This window comes from Neoarius graeffei, chromosome 3, assembly GCF_027579695.1.
Source record: "Neoarius graeffei isolate fNeoGra1 chromosome 3, fNeoGra1.pri, whole genome shotgun sequence".
Lineage (NCBI taxonomy): Eukaryota > Metazoa > Chordata > Actinopteri > Siluriformes > Ariidae > Neoarius > Neoarius graeffei.
In genome coordinates, this window is record NC_083571.1 from 81,397,625 (window position 1) to 81,419,785 (window position 22,161).

Here is a 22,161-nt window from a genome sequence, read left to right on the forward strand (position 1 = left end):
ATGCTAAGATTTTCAATCGTTTTACTGACCAACTTAACTGTATTTTGTAAATATAAACAAAATTAGAATTTGATACCTGCAACACACTCAGAAAAGTTGGGACAGAGGCATTATTACCATTGTATTACATCACCTTTCCTTTTAATAACACTTTTTAATCATATGGGATCTGATTATACTAATTGTTGCAGTTTTGCAATTGGAATTTTTGTCCATTCTTGCTTGATACAAGACTTCAGCTGCTCACCAGTCTGTGGTTGCTGTTGTCTGATTCTCCTCTTCATGATGCGCCATATATTCTCAATAGGAGACAGATCTGGACTGGCAGCAGGCCAGTCAAGCACACGCACTCTGTGTCTATGTAGTCATGCTGTTGTAGCCTGTGCAGAATGAGGCATGGCATTGTCCTGCTCAAATAAGCATGGACTTCTCGGGAAGAGATGTCATCTTGATGGAGACAAATCAATATGTCTCTCTAAAATCCCAAAATACACCTCTGTATCAATGGTACCTTCACACACATGCAGCTCACCCATGCCATGGGCACTGATGCCTCCCATACCATTACAGATGCTGGCTTTGCACCATTCCCTCCTGCTTCAAAACCACAACCATCGTCCTTCTTCCCAAGAAGAGCCCACCCACCTGCCTGAATGATTACAGGCCGATAGCACTCACTCCAGTCATCTCAAAGTGCTTTGAGAGAGTGGTACTGGCCCACATTCAGAGCGGTATACTGGACCCCCTGGACACCCTGCAGTATGCCTACAGGCCCAACAGGTCCACCTCAGGTGCCATCGCTGCTGCCCTCCATTATTCCCTCTCCCACCTGGAAAACAAAGACTCTTACATCAGGATGCTCTTTGATGCTCTGCCTTCAACATGGTCATCCCCCACAAACTCACCCATAAACTGTCCACACTTGGTTTGCACTTCACCCTCTGTGACTGGCTCCTCGACTTCCTGACTGGCAGGCCCCAGACTGTCAGGATTGGTAATAGGTCTTCAACCAGCATCATCACAAACATTGGCACCCCACAGAGATGTGTCCTCAGCCCCATCCTCTACACCCTGTTCACCCACGACTGTGTCACCTCCCACAAGGACAACATCATCCTGAAGTTTGCGGACGACACCGCAGTGATAGGACACATCACTGGCGGAGACAAAACAGCCTACAGGAGGGAGGTGGCCAGTCTGGTGTCATGGTGTGAGGACAATAACCTCACCCTCAACACAGACAAGATGAAGGAGATGATAGTGGACATGAGGAAGGAGAGGAGACCACATCGGCCACTGTTCATCCGGGAGCTTGAGGTGGAGAGGGTGAGCAGCTTCAAATACCTGGGTGTTCACAGTGAGGCCCTCACATGGACACCTAACACCACACAGCTAGTTAGGAAGGCTCAACAGCGACTGTACTTTCTGAGGAGACTGAGGAAGCTTGGTATGTCGCCCAAGATCCTCAGCAACTTCTACAGCTGCGTGATTGACAGCATCCTGACCAATTGCATCACTGGGTGGTATGGCAGCACTACAGCTATGGACTGCAAACACCTGCAGAGAGTGGTGAAGACTGCTGAGAGGATCACCAAAACTCTACTGCCCTCTCTGCAGAGCATCTACCACCGCAGAGTCCACAGGAGAGCAGCTTCCATCCTCAAAGACCCCCCCCCCAGCAAGGACTGTTCACACTCCTACCCTCAGGCCGGAGGTACAGAAGTGTGAAATGTAAGACTGTCAGACTAACGAACTCTTTCTTTCCCACCGCCATCAGACTCCTGAACAGCTGACAGGAGTCTATAACCATGGACTACCTCCCTGTAAACTGTCCTTGACTGTTTACATCTGTTTACATTTGTTTGCACATATTTGCACATTACTGCCCTTTTTTGCTGCTACGTCCGATCATTGCCTTTTGTATTAATTCTACTGCCTATTTTGCACTACATTTACCTTTATTTTGTACTATACTGTTGTTTTTTTGGCTTTTATTTGCACTACATTGCCTTTACTTTGTATTATTTCTTCCGCCTATTTGTTTATTTGTATTTGTAATTGGCATTCATGGTGGACAGCTATCGAAGAATTTCATTGTGCAAGAGGACATGTCCTTACTGTGCATATGACAATAAACACTTTGAACTTGAACTTTTGCACCTTTCTCTGATAACAAACTTGATAGTCATGTTCACCTTTGGCACTGAGAACTCGACATCCGGTTTTCCCGAACACAAGCTGAAATGTGGACTCTTCTGACCACAGGACACGTTTCCACTGTCTTTCCGTCTATCTGAGATGAGCTTGGGTCCAGAGAAATCAGTGCCATTTTTGCATAGAATTGATGAATGACTTCCTCCTTGCATAATACACTTTCAGGTTACATTTCTGTAGCCTGGGAAATCCCATGCTGCTTTGCACAATCGTTCCGATCTGAAAAGACAGCATGGAAACTATGGTCTAAAGGCTCGCCTGAGTTAGGGAGCCAATCAGAGAGTGGGGAGGGGTGGAAAGACGGTGACGCGTATTACTCGACAAACGGAAGCTTGTAGTTTATTTGGGACTGTTTACGGATCACATTTAACATGGCGGCGAGTGATACGAACCAAACTTTCGATCAAGCTTTAGACACTGTTCTGAATAGTTTAGAGTGAAAGTTTGTTTTAAAAAAAGAACAGCGTTTGGCGTTACAGTCTTTCTTCGCCTCTTCGTCGCTCTAACTACGTCACCAGGTACAACTGCCATGATTGGCCATGGGCTACGTATACGCCAAATGACAGACATTCGCAACGTCCAATAAACGGCCGTTGACAATCGTAAACCACACCTCCCCTACAAGAAATTCAATAGGCGGATTCCAGACCATATTTCACTTGTGATATGGTCTGGTGTTAACCAGACTAACATTTCTGGATGCAGTGGCGGACAGTGTTAAGTGAGAACGGATTTCCGAAGCAGTCCCGAGCCCATGTGGCTATATTTGTCACCTCAGTATGATGGTTTCTCAGGTAGTGCTGCCTGAAGGCCAATTTATGCTGACAACCCAGTCCTCGCAGACGGTGTCGCAGACAGTGTCTGCGTAGCCCCCCCACCTTCGCAGACGCTCTGCGCGCACCTCCCAAAAATTGTGACCACCGCAGAAGCCTCGCAGACAGCGCCGCAGACAAGAGGGCTCTGATTGGTCCACTCTACCCGCTGTACACGCACTTCCGCTTCCCTACTTTTGTTTTGTTTTCACGACCGGCATTTTTAAAAACACGAGCGAAGATGGAGCAGCATGAAGAGCGGTTGATTGAGGAAGTGAGGAAGTACGTACATCTATACGACTCCAGTTCTAGTCATTATAAAAAAAAAAAGTTCTAGTCATTAAGTAACCGGAGGATAAACACTCCACTAACCACACCCACCAACTACTCCTAGCGACTTCGCGCCCCCTTGCGTTGTGCCGGTGAATAACATCGCGCACGCCAATTCCCCCGCTCAACAATAAATTAGAACTGTCTGCGAAAAGCTACCTGCGAAAGCCTTGTCGCAAGAGCATGCAGAGGCCTTAACAGTGGTACTTTCAACAGTGGTTTCCGACCTTGTCCTTTATGCACTGAGATGCCTCCGAATTCCCTGAATCTTTTCACGATATTATGGACTATAGATTTTGAAAGACCTAAAATCTCTGCAATCTTGCAATGAGAAATGTTCTTTTTGAAGTAACTAACAATTCTCTCATGAATTTTGCACAAAGCAGTGAGCCATGCCCCATCCTTGCTTGTAAAGGCTGAGCCTTTGGTGCATGCTTCTTTTATACCCAATCATGATACCTTCACCTGTTACCAATTAGCGTGCTTATTGTGGAATCTTCCAGAATGGTGTTACTTGAATATCCTGTGAACTTTTCAGTCTTATTTTGCCTCTGTCCCAACTTTTTTCAGTTGTGTTGATGACATCAAATTCTAATTTCGTTTATATTTACAAAATACAGTTAAGTTGGTCATTAAAACTATTGAAAATCTTTTCTTTGTACTTTTGTCAGATAAATAAATGTTCACCTGAATTAACAAATCATGGATTTTTTTATTGCAGTTTGGAAATTATCCCAACTTTTCTGGAAATGGGGTTTGTACATACACACTCTTAGAAAAAAGTAACATCTCGCATTCTCAGTGGTTCTTCCTTTTGGGAGAACTTGAAAGGTTCTACTGTTTTCCTTAAAAAAAAAGGTTTCAAGTATAAAGAGCTGTTAATTATACAAAGAACCTTTGTTGGACTTCGGGTGTACTGTTGAGACCAGAGTGTTTACATACCCCTTGGTTAAGACATTCAAACTCAAATTTTCACAGCTCCACACATTTGATGTTCCCATTTTCTGTTTGTTTAATAATTTAGCACATTTTTTAAACAAGTGGACTTGGCACTTTATGGACGTAAGCTCTCCAGTTTTCCTGTGGGATTCAGGTCAGGGTTTTTTTAGACGCCATTCCCATACTTTCATTTTGTTGTATTTAAGCCATTTTGTTACAACTCTGGGGGTATGCTTACAATCATTCTCCTGTTGAAAGAACCAATTATGACCAGGTTTTAATTTTCTGGTTGATATCTTAAGTATTTCTAGATAATCCTCCTTCCTTATGATGCCTATCTATTTTCTGAAGTACACCAGTCCCTTTTACAGCAAAGCACAAATTGATGCTGCCACCCCCATACTTCACAATTGGGATGGCGTTCTTTGGATTTTAAGCCTCATTCTTTTCCCTCCATACATAGCACTGATCATTATGGCCAAACAATTTAGTTTTTGTTTCATCTGCCTGGAGAACACACCTCCAAAAGACTTTTGGTCACCTGCAAACGTCAGTCTGGCTTTTTTATACCAGTCTTGGAGTAGAGATTCTTCTTGCATGACAGTTTTTCAAGCCAAGGTAATGTAGGACCTTCTTAATGGTGGATTTACACACTTTGGTGCCTGATGCCTCCAACTCCTTCACTAGTTCCTTTGTTGCTGTCTTTGGGTTCAATTGAACCTTTCAGACCAGTGTTTGTTCATCCCTGGGAGTTCATTTGTTTCCTTCCTGAATGATGCAGTGTCTATGTGGTCCCAAGCTTTTTGTATTTGAATATAATTGTTTAGAAGCGTCTAAAAAAAATCTTCCAGACTCTTCGTTATAGGCTAAAGAGAGAGTCTTTAGCCTAGATGTGTGAAATCTTGTGGCCTCATCTGCAGATACATATTTAAAAACCATACAAAATAATACATGATCATACTTATGCCCACACAAAGTCTATACTAATTCTTATTTTCCACAGTGACGAGGACACCTTGTAATACAGTCTCTTGGCACTTTTCTTACAATGTCTCATCATTGCAAACTTAGGGTACTTTTGTGTACGTATGTAATGAAGTCCATTTGTATATATGTATGTATGTCATCTGTTTGAAACAAAAATTGGCATGTTTTTACCTTCCATGCCACAGAGTCCACCCAGACAGTACAGGCTTTGCAGCACCCTAATTCGAATGTGCCACCTGGTGCCAACAAAGAGGTGGAGATAAGGAGCCTGAAGAGTGAAATAGACATCTTGAAAAAGCAGATAGCAGGTAACAGATGTACACAAACATACACGAGTGATAATGTGAGACTTTTCAAAACAGTATGATTCTTCTGGTGCATCTCAGATTCAGGTCATCTGGAGCAGCAGCAGGTGGAGGATGCCAGCATGGCACAGAAGGATCTAGAAGACTCCTCTAAGATAATAAAGACTCTGGAAAGGCAGCTCCAGGGTGTCACACTGGAGAAAGACAGCCTGCACAAGGTGCAAATTATTTTCATGATGGAAAAATTCTATACATGCTAGTTCAGGAATACTAAATAGTATTTTAGGTACTGCATCCTTTTTTCATGTGTCGTTATTATAATTGGTCCCTGTAGGTATAGATACTGTTATATGTATAGGTACTGTATACACTCACTGGCCACAGTAATAGGAACTTGTTTTTGATTCTAAGATTCTTGGTCTTGGCTGGCAGAAGTGGAACCCAATGTGGTCTTCTGCTGTTGCTTGCTGAGATGCTTTTCTGCTCACCATGGTTGTAAAGAGTTGCTGTATCCTTCCTGGCAGCTCGAACCAATCTGACCATTTTTATCAAACCTCTCTTATCAACAAGGCATTTCCACCCACAGAACCATTGCTCAATCAATGATTTTTTGTTTTTGCACCATTCTGTGTAAACTCTAGAGACTGTTGTGTGTGAAAACCCCAGGAGATCAGCAGTTTCTGAAATATTCAAACCAGTCCATCTGGCACCAACACCCATGTCACAGTGAAAGTCACAGAGATCACAATTTTTCCTGTTCTGATCTGTGGTTGCTAATTGCTAAAGAAGGCAACTGGACTTGCTTGAAATTCTTGAAGACATTTCGCCTCTCATCCGAAAGGCTTCTTCAGTTCTGTCTGACTACTGGGGAGTTCCAGGTATTTATTCTCTAGTGGACCAAAAGCAACCCTAAGGACAGTCGTTGAGGTCACATGGGTCGTTGACCCTCTCAGTCATCCTGTAGGTGTTGGGGTCGCTGGAGGCCAGGTGTGAACGGTGTTAGCAGCCTAGAGAGTCGTTAGGGTTCACACCTGGCCTCCAGTGACCCTAACGCCTACAGGATGACTGAGAGGGTCAACGACCCATGTGACCTCAACGACTGTCCTTAGGGTTGCTTTTGGTCCACTAGAGGATAAATACCTGGAACTCCCCACCAGTCAGACAGAACTGAAGAAGCCTTTCTTATGAAAGGTGAAACGTCTTTAAAAATTTCAAGCAAGTCGAGTTGCCTTCTTTAGCACCTACGGTTTACCATGACCTGGATGACTGAGAACCTTCACAGGCATATTCCCATTCTGATGTTTGAAATGAACGTTAACTAAAGTTCTTGATTTGTATCTGCATGATTTTATACATTGTGCTGCTGTCAAGCGATTGGCTGATTAGATAACTGCATAAAACTGCAGGTGTGTGGGTGTTCCTAATAAAGTGGCCAGTGAGTGTACTTCAAATATCAGGTGATTGTGTACTCAGTATTCATTTAGCACAGCCGCACTTTGGAAATGAACCTAAAGAGCAAGATAAAAATATTAAAGTGAAGAACAGGTAACAGATCCACACAAGGGTAGAAAATATTTGATTTCTGTCTCAAGTCTATGATTGTACTGAAGGTTCATAGAGGTCAAACTTTTCACGACACTGTAATGTGATAGGTTTTGTGCATCTCACATGTAAAGTTATTTGTTCTGTGGGTACCAACTGACAGCATTCAGCATGTTCAGACACAATCTAGATGTTTGAACTGCACTGTATAGGAGCTGCTAGACACCAAAGAGAAGCTCAAGGTCCAGGGAAAGGAGGTGAAGGAGGCACACAGTCAAAGGAAGATGGCCATGCAAGAGTTCTCCGAGCTGAATGAGCGCCTCACTGAGCTACGCTCACAGAAGCAGCGGCTTGTGCGCCAATTTCGAGACAAGGAGGAAGAGGTGGAGGGTCTTTCACAGAAGGTGGAAACATTGCGGCTGGAGATACGTAAAGCTGAGAGAGCACGCAAAGAGGTAAGAGCGGATTTTCTCTTCAAGATTAAGCAGCCATCCTAAAATATCCTGTTTTTGAACGAATGTGTTGTAAAGATGCTATGTGTTACTCCAGCTTTATTTTTCATTCTCCTCCACCCTCTGTAAAACAAGTGGAAATGTTGGACGTATACTATGAACTTTAACATCTTTGTAAAATTATTCTTTATCCCAGCTATGCTTTCTTCACAAATGAATGTAGTAAAGTGAACCAATCTATAGATGACTTGCAACCACATGATCAAAATGTGCTATGTCACGAGCGTCTGCCATGATGGTGGATATACAAAGCAACTAGGATGGCAGCCGCTGAAAGCATGTCTGTAAATAATGCTGAATTTTCTCAGTATTGCCATGATTTGAACGGTCGAGCGAAGATTCGATACAAAGAGAAGATAGATATGTGTGGTTTTGGCCCATATTATTTTAAAAAGTCAGATTTTTCTGAGGATAAGATGCTTCTACCGACTATCAAGTACCCAGATATCATGTTCTATCTGGTTTGGCAAACTTCGTGGGTCGACAAATCTCAAATGAAGGCTTATAAGTCCATGGAAGCCTAAAACTTCTTTGTCTCTGGATGGGTAAATAAATACCTTATTAATTAAATCAGTCAATGATGATAAAGCAGTTGTACTTGCAAGGGTACGGTAAGTTAGGGCTTCTTTTGCATTTAGTTTACTTCTGTGTGAAAACAACAGACGAAGTATGAAATTTTGATAAGTCTCTAGCTTCATGGCTCACAAATTACATTTCAATTTATTTCAAGTCAACCACTCTAAAATTATAATTTTATAATTATAAAATTATAAGAACGACCGAGTGAACCATGACAAGAGAACGCTCATTTTATAGCAAGATTCAAGCAACACGAAATAAAATTCTTCCATGATATTATTGAGAAAGCTTTTGAATCTCACCTGAGATAAAATGATTACTGCAAACACGAGCTGTTTTGGTTTTAGCCTCGGTTAGATCAGCCCTGCTGATGCTGTTCAGCCGTGCTCATCTCCTGTCCGTATTAAGCCTCAGAGTTTCCTCGCCCTCTTTCCAAATCACGGACGGAATTCTAAAAAATCGGAACGTGCCACGGTCATGAGTACTGCTGTGACCACAACCATATACAGCACAAAGATATGGCATAGCTAAAAGAACGCTTAAAGCAGTGGAAAAACAAAGAGAATCATGCACGTGTGACTATGTTTTGTAGGGAATGTCGCTTGACCCCGCATTTATATATCCACCAACATGGCCGACATCTGGGTTTCTATTTTGCTTTGAGGTCACTTGCAAGTCAAGGATACAAGCTGAAGGCTGTTCCTTGAATAAGCAGTGAAAAGTCTTTAACTCATGTTAAGTGCTTTGGTTTTGCTCAGTTGGAGGTACAGGCTGAGGAGCAGGCAGCTGAGGTGCAGAAAGAGAGGAAACTGCGAGAGAGAAACGAACAGTTCAGCAGACAGCTTGAGGAGGAACTGGAGGGGTTCAAGGTATGATTGCCCCAAAGAAAGTTAGGGAACCCCTGCAATGTAACGTGTAATGTAAATGACTAAAAACCAAAGGAATATTCCTTGCACTGAATTACCAATCTAGTGGGAAATGTTGTGGTGTTATAGGAAATTAATCCATGATGGAGTGAGGTGATATGGCCTGAGGTGAAGCAGAGGAGCCTGGCTTATACTCAACACAGACATTGTCCATACACTCGCTGCATACTGTAGCTTATGTACATTCAGGGCATTTAAAAGTGACACTCACTAGACGGCCAAATCATCCCTATCCATCAGGTTTCCAAGTGAATCTGTAAAATGTTTAGCCATTTCATGCACAGCGATTTTAAACATGCTGACAAGCCCTGCCTCTTGTAGATGACTTGCAACCACGTGATCAAAATGTGCTACGTCATGAGCATCCACCATGATGGTGGCTATGCAAAGCAACTAGGATGGCAGCTGCTGAAAGCGTGTCTGTAAACAATGCTGAATTTTCTCAGTATTACCACGATTTGAACGGTCAAGCGAAGATTTGATACAAAGAGAAGATAGATATGTGTGGTTTTGACCCATATTATTTCAAAAAGTCAGACTTTTCTGAAGATAAGATGTTTCTACCGACCATCGAGTACCCAGATATCACGTTCTATCTGGTTTGGCTGCCGAAGAATCAAGTCTTATCTTGGACGAAACACAGCCCATTTTCTGAGTGGGTGCCCAGTCTGGACTGTTTCTATCGTATAATTTTGCTGGCACTCCTAAAAGCGAAATATAGACTGCAGATACAAGCTGTTTTGGCTTTAGCCTCTGTTAGATCAGCCCTGCCGATGTTGTTCAGCCATGCTCATCTCCTCTCTGTACTAAGCCTCAGAGTTTCCTCGCCCTCTTTCCAAATCACGGACGGAATTCTAAAAAATCGGAACGTGCCACGGTCACGAGTACTGTTGTGACCATAACCATATGGCATAGCTAAAAGAACGCTTAAAGGAGTGGAAAAACAAAAAGAGTTGCGCACGTGTGACTGTTTTGTATGGAATGTCGCTTGACCCCGCATTTGTATATCCACCAACATGGCCGACATCCGGGTTTCTATTTTGCTTTGAGGTCACTTGCAAGTCAAGGATAACTTGTCATGAGCTGCATCTCAACTTGAAAATTCTGACAAACTCGTACATTCAGAAGTACTAATCTAGGAAACTCAGAAGACCATTACACAAAATAGACCTTTCAGTAGGTTTGAAGGTGACATGAGAGGTTTTTAAAATTCAAAGACTAGCTGTATTAAGAAAATTGGTCAGTGTTCGTACTCAATAATGGTCTATAATAAACATGCGTGTTGAGAAACAATGCGACAGGGAAATTTGTCTGTTTTTTGCTGAACTACACTTGTGCAATGTGTCAGGAGAGTAGGGTTGCCACCATTCAGAAATGAAAATAAGGGACTCCCACCACGGCTCCTTGGGGCCATGACCACCATGGGCACAACTCCCATGGGGTGGGGTGCCCGCAGCAGTGATAGGTTTTATTTTGTAGGTGTTTTTAGTAAAGGCGTGATCAAGAAAGCAATTACTCATACTTAAAGCTTGAAATGCTTTATTGCCAATGCTGTAAAAATGTATAATGTACAAGTGGGCAACAATGAACTTTTAAAATATAATCTAAATATATTGAGAACTTACTATCACTGTAAATGTAAGTGCATAACTGTTCTTGGTGTAGGGACTCTCTTTGTGAACTTTGGGGACATTTTTACTTAGAAAGGAAAAAGAACAAAAAACAACAAAAACACAACAAACATGTATGTCTGCTTATTCAAGAATGCAGAAAACAAGAAAGTGCAAAACATTACTCCTTCCCTCAACAGTCCTGAGTTCATCAGGAACTGTTGTGTTTCTCTTGTCTGTGGAGTAGACCAGATTTAAACAGTCAACAGATTTCCCTCACTTCTTTTTCCAAGTGTACTTCTTGTTACTCCTTCCTGCACTGAGTAACTCTGTCTTTCAAAGCGCTGTTGTAAAACTCTGAACAGGACTGCTCAAAGTTTAGAGTGATCAGGAGCTCACTCCTTATGAGCTCCATGGAGCACCTGTTCCTGCAGTCACTCCATTTGTTGGCCATTCTTGAAAATACCCTTTCCACATATCCAGTGCATGTTGGGATGCTCAAGATGTGGCTGATGACAGACAGCATGTGAGGCAGGTCAGCTACTTGAAAGAGAGCCACCCACCTGGCAGCCACACCTTTGGACTTCCATTCATCCTCAGCATCTTCTTTGAGCCTCTTCAGAATGGGCTCAAAGAAGATGTCCCATACCGTATCACTCTCAGGAGATGATTGGGGTATAATGAACTGTGACACTGATGCTTGTGTCTTCTGTGTTCTTACATATCTGCAGCGTTGCTCTCCTGACGAATGCTGTCTAATGTCAGACAGCCCACCATACGCCACTGAAAACACTCGCCGACAGACTTTACAGTTTGCTCTGTAGTCGTCTCCACTCACGCTGTCCAGCCAAGGATGTGCCTCTTCCCACTCACGTCTGTATTTTTGTAAGCGTTTACGCTTTTGAGGACGTGGTGGAGTCCCGGGTGCAGCAGACATTTTTAAAAGGCCCGGGTTTTTTGAGCAGCACTGGTGTATGTTGTCTGTCTCTACGCAACCGTGACAGCGCCACACGCAGTGACGCAGGCAGCCAGGCACAGACGCACAGAGCGTGACACAGAGTGGAGGGGTTTGTGTCCTGGGTAGATCCCGCAACGTAGTATTTCCTATTTTATTTTGTTCATTATTGTTAGATTTAGTGTTATGTGTGAGACAGACATGTGTATTGGACATTTATGAAACTATGGAACAAATTGCGTCCCGTATCGGTTCAATACGGGACACAAGATTTAATTGCCAAATAAAGGACGATTCCGTATTTTACGGGACGGGTGGCAACCCTACAGGAGAGTGAAAAAAGACAACATTGAGTGCATCCTATTAATAAAAATGTGGTTTGTTTGAATGTTATTCTCAATAACATTTTAAAATATTAGCACGGAAAAATGTTTGTTATTTTTAACATTAATGTGTAAAATAATTGAATGAAACAAAAGAGCAGAGCGCTGCTTCTACTTCCATTGAGCCCTTGAAGTGTTGGCCTTGAAGAGACACAGAAACCTGAAATGTATTTCTCAAATCAATTTACATGCTATCTTTATTACACTGCAACCCCGCTATAACAAACTTTTACTATGAATTTTTGCGCATAACAAAGTAAGTTAGTGTCTCCTGCCTTTAATGACAGTGAGTCAGAGTTTTCAAAACAAAACATCACTGAGGCATGCGCTCCTCTTCCCCCAGAGACAAACAATAACTAATCAAGTCTGCAGTCAAGTTAACAATACGTAATAACACCATAAAACAAGGGCTTAACGAGCCTCGCTTAGACGTCAATCACTAACAATTATAGAGAATGGTGATCATCGACTTTAAAAAATCCCTTAAAAGGACTTTATTTTACGAGCTTAAATCAGTTTTACTCAAGTCTTTACTCTGTAAGCACTGTTGTAATGGTTTGTCAACATAAGATACTCTCCATCTGTCAGAAAATGCAGGTGATGGACAGATGTAATCACTGGAAGAGTTTTATTTAAAAACACGCTAGAAAACGGATCCAAATTAGTGATCAAAAATCACAGTCAAGAAACAGGCAATGGTCAAGCGAGGCACAAACAGGATATCAAACGCGGAGACAAAGGACACAATCCAAAACAGGGTCGGAAACCGGAATATCAACACAGTGCTACAAAATGCTTAGTAACATGAAACACAAGGTACGGCATGTATACTTCACAAAGTCTATGTATTACTGAGAGTAGTTATATGTATTTGCTGTGATTGCACTCAAATCTGGAACAGGTACATGGTAATTAATCCTAATGGCACTTTGCACATGCATGTGAGTAGTACTGTAGTTTGAGGCTTGCCACTGTGCGCATGCAGACATGACACTGTCAAAGTCAAACTTTATATCTAGGACCATCTAAAGTGTGGTAAGAAAGCGGCAAATTTGTCTAAAGAATATGGCATGAAAAATTCAATTGCAACTTTTAAAGCAAGCAAAAGAGCTTCGAGACTTCGTCCATAACTGCAATCAACATGATGGGCTGAAAAGAAAGAAGACACAGCAAGCAAATGATGGCGAGTGTGACTTATTTCCTTTACTTAAAGGTATACAGCCTTTTGATTTAATAAAATCTATGAAATTTGGTCATTGTGATATATGTTTATTTCTGTAATATGTCACAAATTATTTTTTTTGTGGTCCAAATCCTGTGCTCTGATTGGCTGGCGAGCGGGTCCGTATCCTACAGTACGGACCCCAGTTACGGACCTCTGGCGACTCGCTTGTTCACAACAACAACAAACATAGTAGCATTTTTTGTCAACATTTATCTTTTTTTATAAGATTTATTTAAAAGATTATCAAAAATCTTATAAATTTTTGCCAGCATTTCTCAGGAGAATAGCATTAATTTTACAGCATGGATAGTGATAACGACAATCTTCACAGCGAAAGCGAGTTTTACTACCCTGATGAAGACAAAATAAAAGAAAACATTTCAGGAGAAAGCTAAAAACCTGTAATTTGCTAACGCCGAGCAAAAACATGGCTGAATCCTGAATGACTCCTATTTGTATAAATAGGGGACTACATAGGCGGCAAAATGTAGTTTTTTTTCCTGCCATGGAAGTGCACTTGTATACCGAGGAGAAAGCAATTTGCATTACAGCCGTGAATGAGGATTCAAAATGGCGGCTTGGCTCGGTTTTCCCTTTCGGGCGCTCTCGTTTTCTGTTAGAATTTGGTAAAGAAAAAAATAAATATATTATTTACCAGCTTAAGGTCAGTCCATATGGTGAAATACCGTGACCTTGGCCTTGAATACTGACCTTAGCCCAGAGGGCCTTGGTCAGTATTTTCAAGACCTCGGTCACGGTATTTCACGATACGGACCTCCCAGCTGGTAAATAACATATATATATATATATATATATATATATATATATATATATATATATATATATATATATATATCAGGCCATTCTGTGGCTGGGAAGTTATTTAATTTGAGGGGATTCCTGAGCAAATAATGTGCATGAAATCACTCGCTTCACGCAGTCAAGCGGACAGATGAAGGTTGTGTGCGTATACGCAGGTTTACTTTCTTCTCCTTCTTTGCCTTCTTCTTTTGGGTTTTACATCAGGTGACATCCAGTGTTGCATTACTGCCATCTACAGGTTCACCTTGACCGTGCACTGACAGTTCCATCATTCTGTCACTAAACGAACAGCTGATCACACCGAGGTGCTCGCTGACCGTCGATATTTATTAGTTTGGTCCTGCTTTTTCTTTCCTTCACAACATAACGTCTTTTCTTCTTGCTTTCCATTACTGTAGTCGGTCTTTCACATTTCATTCGCACATTCACATCCTTCATTTTTCTCTCCTGTTTCAAATTTGTATCCCACAATGCCTTGCGCAAACAGGGAAAGCCCAGCACGTGATGCATGACGTAGTATCTTGAATTGTGTCATGGTGAAGCAGGAAAAAATAGCAGAGAATTTAGGGCCACTTGGCCCTAAATTCATTGATTGTTCTATTTTTAAAAAACAAATAAAATTGGAAGTCTGTGATTTGAATTCAGTAGCTTTCAGTCCATTAAACAAAAATAATTGGGTGTCGGGGAAAATTCTTTTTATGACCTACACTTGAAAAATCTGAAAGGCAGTATAGCTTTAAGAGGGACTTATTTCCTTTACTTCATAAATATAGAAGTGAATTAAGCATAAATATAAATTGAACACAGTTGGTCTTGTGGGTATTGTGGTTTTTGAAACATAAGGGTGAGTGTCTGGTGTGAGAAGTGGGTCCATTTCAGTATTATGATCTTTTCGGTATAATGAGCTATTTGGACGTCCCCAAAGAATCTGTTATAGTATGGTTGCAGTATATTATGGGCCTAGATGCACTTAAATAGTGCAAATGGCACCAATAACAACAGGCCTGTAGTATTTTGACCAGGATCATTTACAATTTAATAGATACGTTTAATGACCCCAAAACAAAACTCAATGCTCACTTCTTAAGCAATGTATGTGATATGAGTGTGTTTGCTTCTACGTCCTAATTCACTACTACAAAAGCCAGTCCCATGAAATATGGCCCTTTTTTTTGTCATATTAACACTTACAAATTATAACGCAGCTCCTGTTTGGGTTGAAGCAGGCTGGACCGCTGCATCCGGGAGCGAGTGTGGAGCAGCAGCAGCAGGAAGTGGCATGGCTGCGAGCTGAGCTGGAAAAGAAGAGTGTGCAGCACGAGGAGGAGTTGTGTCACAGGGAAACACAGCACAGTGCTGAACTCAAGAGCTACAGGAAGGATTTGAATGATGCTGAGGCCCAGCAACTTACTCTACAAAAGGAGATCCTTATGCTCAAAGACAAGCTGGAGAAGACACGGCGAGAAAAGTATGTTCATGAGTGGATAGACTGGATCGTGTTCTTCTTTGCCTTGTGTTTCTCTGCAGTTTGAGAATAATCTTTATTCTAATGTTCTCATCCTGGGATGAGTTAATTAGATAGATCTGTAGTGATGTATTGCCACATGTTTTAGCTTAGTTTACACTGATTTCTAAAGATGAGATATTGGAAAATCAGTGATTTCTAAACTGTAAAATGAGTGGACGTACATTCACATGATGCATATGTGACAAATTCTGAGTGTTGGTCTAGCCTCAAATTACTGGACATGTATACATATCATATAGAAAGTCTCATGAGTCTCCTGATGTTTGTGGGCATGTTCAAGATGTAATGGATGCAGATTATGAAAAATGAAACTCAAACAAATGTCATAAACATAATTCTAAATTAGCTTGCAAAATTAGCGAGCTGAACATGTTCATTACAGGCAACTCTTCAGTAAGAACATGACCTAGATAATCGACCGGTAGATAGCTAGTTTTCCACGGTGGTGTAGTGGTTAGCACTGTCGCCTCACAGCAAGAAGGTTCCGGGTTCGAACCTTACAGCCGATGGGGACCTTTCTGTGTAGAGTTTGCATGTTCTCCTTGTGTCTGCGTGGGTTTCCTCCCACAGTTCAAAGACATGCAGATTAGGGAAAATACCCAGCCACTGGGGTTGCACAAGCCAGTGCATACTTGGTGCCGGTCCCAAGCCCGCACAGATTGGGGAGGGTTGGGTCAGGAAGGTGTGTTTAAAAAAAACCAACAACAACTATGCCAAGTCAAATATGTGGATCATGATGATCTACTGTGGTGACCAAGGAGCAGCTGAAAGAAGACACCAACTCGCAAGCTAAGCCTATCATATTTCGAGTTAGTTCACTAATATAGTTGATAGTTGACTTGATGAAAGACAAACCTTGATGGCATAGTTATCCTACCTAATTAAGAAGCCAAGCTAAGAAGCCTTTATTTGTCACCTGTACACTTAAGCACATGGTGAAATTTAACCTCTGCATCTAATCCATCTGAAGCAGTGAACACACACAAGTGAGCAATGAGCACACACACATGCCTAGAGCAATGAGCAGCTATGCTACAGTGCCCGGGGAGCAGTTGGGGGTTAGGTGCCTTGCTCAAAGGCATTTTAGCCCAACCTCAGGCCAAGGCCGCCCCATGTGAACCTAACTGCATGTCTTTGGACTGTGGGGGAAACTGGAGCACCGGGAGAAAACCCACACAGACACGGGAAGAACATGCAAACTCCACACAGAAAGGCCTCTGTCAGCCACTGGGCTCGAACCCAGAACCTTCTTGCTGTGAGGCAACAGTGCTAACCACTACACCACCATGCCACCCTAATTGTGCCTGTAACCCCGGAACAGTATCTGATTTGATAGAATGTGGTAAAAATTAATGTATTTATGGACATTTCTTCAATTCTGACACCCAGCAGTACAACAGGGCATTTTAGAAAACAAATTCTGGCTTGCTATTTAAAATCATTATAGTCTCCTGTTAAGTTTTGCAACCAAAAAGTATTGGCCCATGTCACAGTGGTGTCATAATGAACATCTTTATGAGCCTCCAGCACAAGTGAGATGTTTTGAAGGATGTTAAAACTTCTTGTTTTAAATTGTAGGCGCTACTGTTCTGTAACACCCAAGCAGGAACAAACTTCTTGAGACAGCACAACGATTTTTTAAAAAATTGACATTACAATGACCCCAAAAGCCTGGGTTTCAGCATCAGAACATACTGAAATGTTCATCCTCAGTTATATACAGGAATAAGAGAGGCAATTCAAGTTATTGTATCACGTACATTTATTCCTGATTTCAACTGAGAACTGAGAACCTATGCCAAATCAAATATGTGGATCACGATGATCCACTGTGGTGACTGAGGAGCAGCCGTGTGTGCCTTTCGGAATGTTTCAAAAGCTCCACTCCAAGAACAAGGGTTCAAATAGAATCAAAATGTTTAATCTGAAACCTATGAAATTTAAAAAAACAAAACAAAGCACTCCTCAGGGGTTATACACCACCCCTGGCTGTTAGGAGGGGTGAAGGAATACTTGTTTTAACCCCCCTTCTATGTGAAATAGATAAATAGCTGTAAGTTCAATCCTTCTCTTTAACTCCAGTGTTTTAAAGGGAACATATTATGAAAAAACTAACTTTTTCAGTGCTTGTGCACATACTCGTTGTCATCGTCAGCTGCCCATAGCTAATGGTGACTGCTTTATTAGGATGCGCAGAAACGCAGATGGGCCACGAGGCCCGCACCAGAGCGACAGAGTCGCCCGCAGTGGTGACACCAACAGCCCTGCCGAGTCTCCTAATGAAGCACCTTGCACAGTAAGGTAAGACAAACGATGTCGTGCCCCCATCGTGTTGTCTCTCTGGACCTCCAGACCAGATGCCAAGTGGTGCACAAAGGTATCACGGACCTGACGGGTATGGAAATTGCCCCGCAGTGACAACTGACTTGCCCAGTGATGCCATCCATTGGCCATTTGAGTGGCTCTTCTGCATGCCATCTGGTGGTGTGCCATTGACCCGGTTGGGTTCATCTGCCACAATGCACCGAAAAGCGCTCTGTTGCCAGCGCCTTATTGGTGATGTACTATTTAACCCACAGCTGGAACCCAGGCAGGTGCTACCACTCCGGGTCAGAGCAGACCTGGGAGTAATGGTGATTAAGGGGTAACTCCACTTTCCCCACTACTCAAGTCCCCCCGGACTTGAGACTCACTACCGGTTGCAGTTTAAAGCCATGCCCAGGACTAGCACATACTATTGGGTATCTGGAGTACCTACCAACTGACAAACTCAGTTTCTTTTGTTCTGCCTCTTTCAGAAAACATGTGCTTCAACAAGCTGTTCAGATTTGTCTCTTATTTCTATGTCACAAGGGGAGCTCATTAGAATTACCCCGCCCCTTCATCTGAGTATCTCCACTCATGGCTTGAGAACTGCCCTTTTTTTCTTTTTTGCGAATGAATATTCATGAGGAAAGTGCTACCTGATTTGGCTGGCAGAAGAGGGAGTGGGGTGAGCAGTGGCTCATTATCATTTAAAGGAACAGACACACAAATCAGCCAATTTGAACAGGGTTGTTTAGACAGGGTGAGGAGGGAACTGTGGTGTTTTATCCTTGTGGGATTTTGACCAAAGCATGTCACAGACATTTCATTAAGGCCTCAAAGAACTGTGTGGGTATAATATTTCATCATTAATGCTCTCTAGATCCTCATTGCCTTATTGGGCATTGAGTATTCTTTTCTATGTAAAGTATAAATAGAATTTTTTTTTTTAAACTAAAAACTTACAATTATTACCTGAAACAGTGATTACAACAATTAGAAAACATTGACGTATGAGAGAAGCAGTGACTATGTTGATGATGATTGTTGTGTGTATTGTATGTTTATTAGCCAAAGTGAGCGTGAGGAGTTTGAGGCGGAGAACAAACAGAAGTATGAGCGGGAAAGGGGACTTCTGTTGGAAGAAAGCAAGAAGCTGACTGGTGAGCTGGAGCAGGTGAGCTCGAACTTATAATTTCATGCACATGCATTTTGAAAAATTTAGATGTTTTAGAAACTCTACACTTCTGATCAAACAGAAGTGCTGGTTTCTTCACATGAAATCCATTGCTGAAATAGTACAGACACTATTGGTAGGCTACAGATAGTAGACTACAGTAGTATATGATTTGGGATGTGGCCCAAATTGGAATATAGGATTATATCTGCAGCCATTATCGAGGTCCCCTGAGTATTACAGAAGTGTGATGACACATCAGCATATCTGTCACAACTGACTGTATTTTGAACGCAGTATCAAGGGTTCAAAAGTGAAGGGTTTAAAAATGTCTCTAAAGCCCTCTAGTGGCTGGATACAGGACAATTTTTTTTCTCCATGTTAGGCCCACTTTACACGGGGACGGTCTGAAACAAAAACACAAAAGTCCGTTTTCGTTCTCACTTTTTTCCGCGTCTACACGACCGTTTTCAAGGAGGAAATCTGCGTCTATACGGTGACGCATAAATGTGTGGAATTCAATTGGATGTGCATGCCAGGCGGCTAGGTGGTGCTGTGAAAGACCTCCGCTATGTCTGCACGCATGCGCAATGTCTTCCGTCTTGTCTGATCTGCACATCTGCGCCGCGAAAACTTTGACTACTCTGGCAATGGTAAGTAAGAAAGTAAGTAAAAAAGTAAGAGCATACTATACCCACCTCTGTTCATTAACGGTATATGTGCAGATTCGGTATAGCTGTTCGAAGGACTCCTGGACGTTTATTAAAGCTGCCAGAGCAGCTTGAAGGTCCGTTGGATCGATGTAATCAGACATGCTCTTACTTTTTTACTTACTTTCTTACTTCCCGGGCTGGCATGTACAGTATATGACATATGTATGACGTAAACGCGTACCCGACGTGAGCAGATCCGAGCAGAGTTTCGCGTATTGGGTAGTTTAGACGGATATGCAACAGGGGCTGTTTTTAACTTATCCACTCTGGAAGGCGTTTTCAATTTTTTCCGTTTTTCAGCCTCGGAAACGCCGTCCCTGTGTAGACAAAAGGCACTTCCGATAAAATATTTAGTCATTTTTACCCTACAGCGTCCTCGTGTAAACGGGCCCTTAGTGAAGAGGAAACAAGACAAACTTACAGTTTAAGTTACATCTCCGCAAATTATTTTTGGGAATAGTGTTTTGTCATGTTTACAAGTTCAGTTGCCCTTGTTATCTCTCCCAATATTCTTCCTTCTGATAAATATCAAGTCAATGATCAAGTCAAGGTTTACATTAGTTAGTCATTGTATGAGTAAATTTACAATCAGGTACACAAGTAGGATACGAACATTTTTCTCCCCCCCAAATTTACAGGATTTTCATGAAGACCGAATTACTTGTGTAAATGCTCCTATGAACAATTTGCATGTAATTCCATGCATATCCAATTTGAAAAAGGACATCCAACGGGAGTAAAAGGCACTATGTTGTCCACTTATTCATTATATATATCTCATCTCATTATCTCTAGCCACTTTATCCTGTTCTACAGGGTCGCAGGCAAGCTGGAGCTTATCCCAGCTGACTATGGGCAAAAGGCGGGGTACACCCTGGACAAGTCGCCAGGTCATCACAGGGCTGACACATAGACACAGACAACCATTCACACTCACACCTACAGTCAATTTAGAGTCACCAGTTAACCTAACCTGCATGTCTTTGGGGGAAACCGGAGCACCCGGAGGAAACCCACGCGGACACGGGGAGAACATGCAAACTCTGCACAGAAAGGCCCTCACCGGCCACAGGGCTCGAACCCAGACCTTCTTGCTGTGAGGCGACAGCGCTAACCACTACACCACCGTGCTGCCTCATTATATATATATATGGACACGAGTGTTTTACTGAGAAATACACCACTCGTATTTTTCATACGAACTACATCTGGATGGCAACTGTGACATAATTCTCTATATATCAGCTGTGAGGAAATTGATGAATTGTTTTGATAAAATTGGGTACTTTTTGTTTGTGAATGTGTCTATATAATAAAAAGAACATCACATATTGGCTTGAAGATATGATGTTTACCTTCTTGTTTTGAAAAACTCACATTTTTCAGATGAAATACATTGTGGATCTGAGTGACATATTTAAATAATATTGGCTGGCTTTTTTCGTGGTATATTAGATATATTCCATTCAGCTAGCATGATATTGAACAAGTTGAAGATGAATTCAGTATCATGCTAGCTGAATGAACACTACCTGATATACCACGAAAATAAAGCCAGCCAATATTATTCTTATTCTTTTTAAGCTTCTTCTTATTATTATTATACATACACATTCCTTTTGGGTGTTCAATGCATCATTCTCTTTCAAAATTCTCTCAAAATCTTCCGTATTTAATGAAGCAAATCTGGCGGCCATGTTTGTTTACAAATGGTCATAGTCACTCGCTAGTGTGGAAGTTTTATGTCTCTGACGTGTCTCTTTTCCAGTTTTTTGATGTCCGTTGGTATGTTTTTCTCTTGTAAATACGCGTGAAGTATATCTAATGAAGTTTTGGTAGCCTTTCGGGTGTTTAACGCGTCTTTCTCTTTCCTGGCGAACAAAGAAATGCTGCTTCTGCACATGCACAGCAAAAAAATTTGTCCTTGGGTATTCGCATCAGTTCCGATGTGTGATGTCATGTTGCCTTGACAACCATGCAACATCGTGAACCATATTCAACACTCATTCTCGATTGTATAGAGTGACTTAGTACATGTAGGATAAGCGAAATGCTAACAATATTGCATGCTGTCAAACCAAATGAATGAAAGCTGTGAGAAGGGAATAGAATACATGTATTCCATCAAAAAACGTCCTGTATGTATAATAATTCATGAAATTTCACTCTGATGACGTCACGCCCAGTGTTTTCCCGCTGACTGTACGTGCGTTGTCAAAAAGGTGAACCAGTTCAAAATGAAATTTTTTTTGATTAACTTGTGTATTTTTTTCTGTGGAGGTGTCCATATAATATAAA

At 41.8% G+C, this 22,161-nt stretch overlaps 1 protein-coding gene across 6 annotated transcripts in view; it reads left to right on the forward strand.

The window, feature by feature from the left end:
• Positions 1 to 22,161, forward strand: part of cdc42bpab (CDC42 binding protein kinase alpha (DMPK-like) b) — a 160,571-nt gene that overhangs the window by 83,986 nt on the left and 54,424 nt on the right. For 3 of the 6 annotated variants that reach the window (XM_060917456.1, XM_060917460.1, XM_060917459.1), the window contains exons 11-16: positions 5,468 to 5,590; positions 5,669 to 5,805; positions 7,342 to 7,584; positions 8,979 to 9,089; positions 15,365 to 15,609; positions 19,045 to 19,150. In XM_060917456.1, the coding sequence (XP_060773439.1) occupies positions 5,468 to 5,590; positions 5,669 to 5,805; positions 7,342 to 7,584; positions 8,979 to 9,089; positions 15,365 to 15,609; positions 19,045 to 19,150 (965 nt within the window). The remainder of the gene's footprint in view (positions 1 to 5,467; positions 5,591 to 5,668; positions 5,806 to 7,341; positions 7,585 to 8,978; positions 9,090 to 15,364; positions 15,610 to 19,044; positions 19,151 to 22,161) is intronic. The other 3 variants (XM_060917457.1, XM_060917461.1, XM_060917462.1) reach the window with 3 other exon arrangements.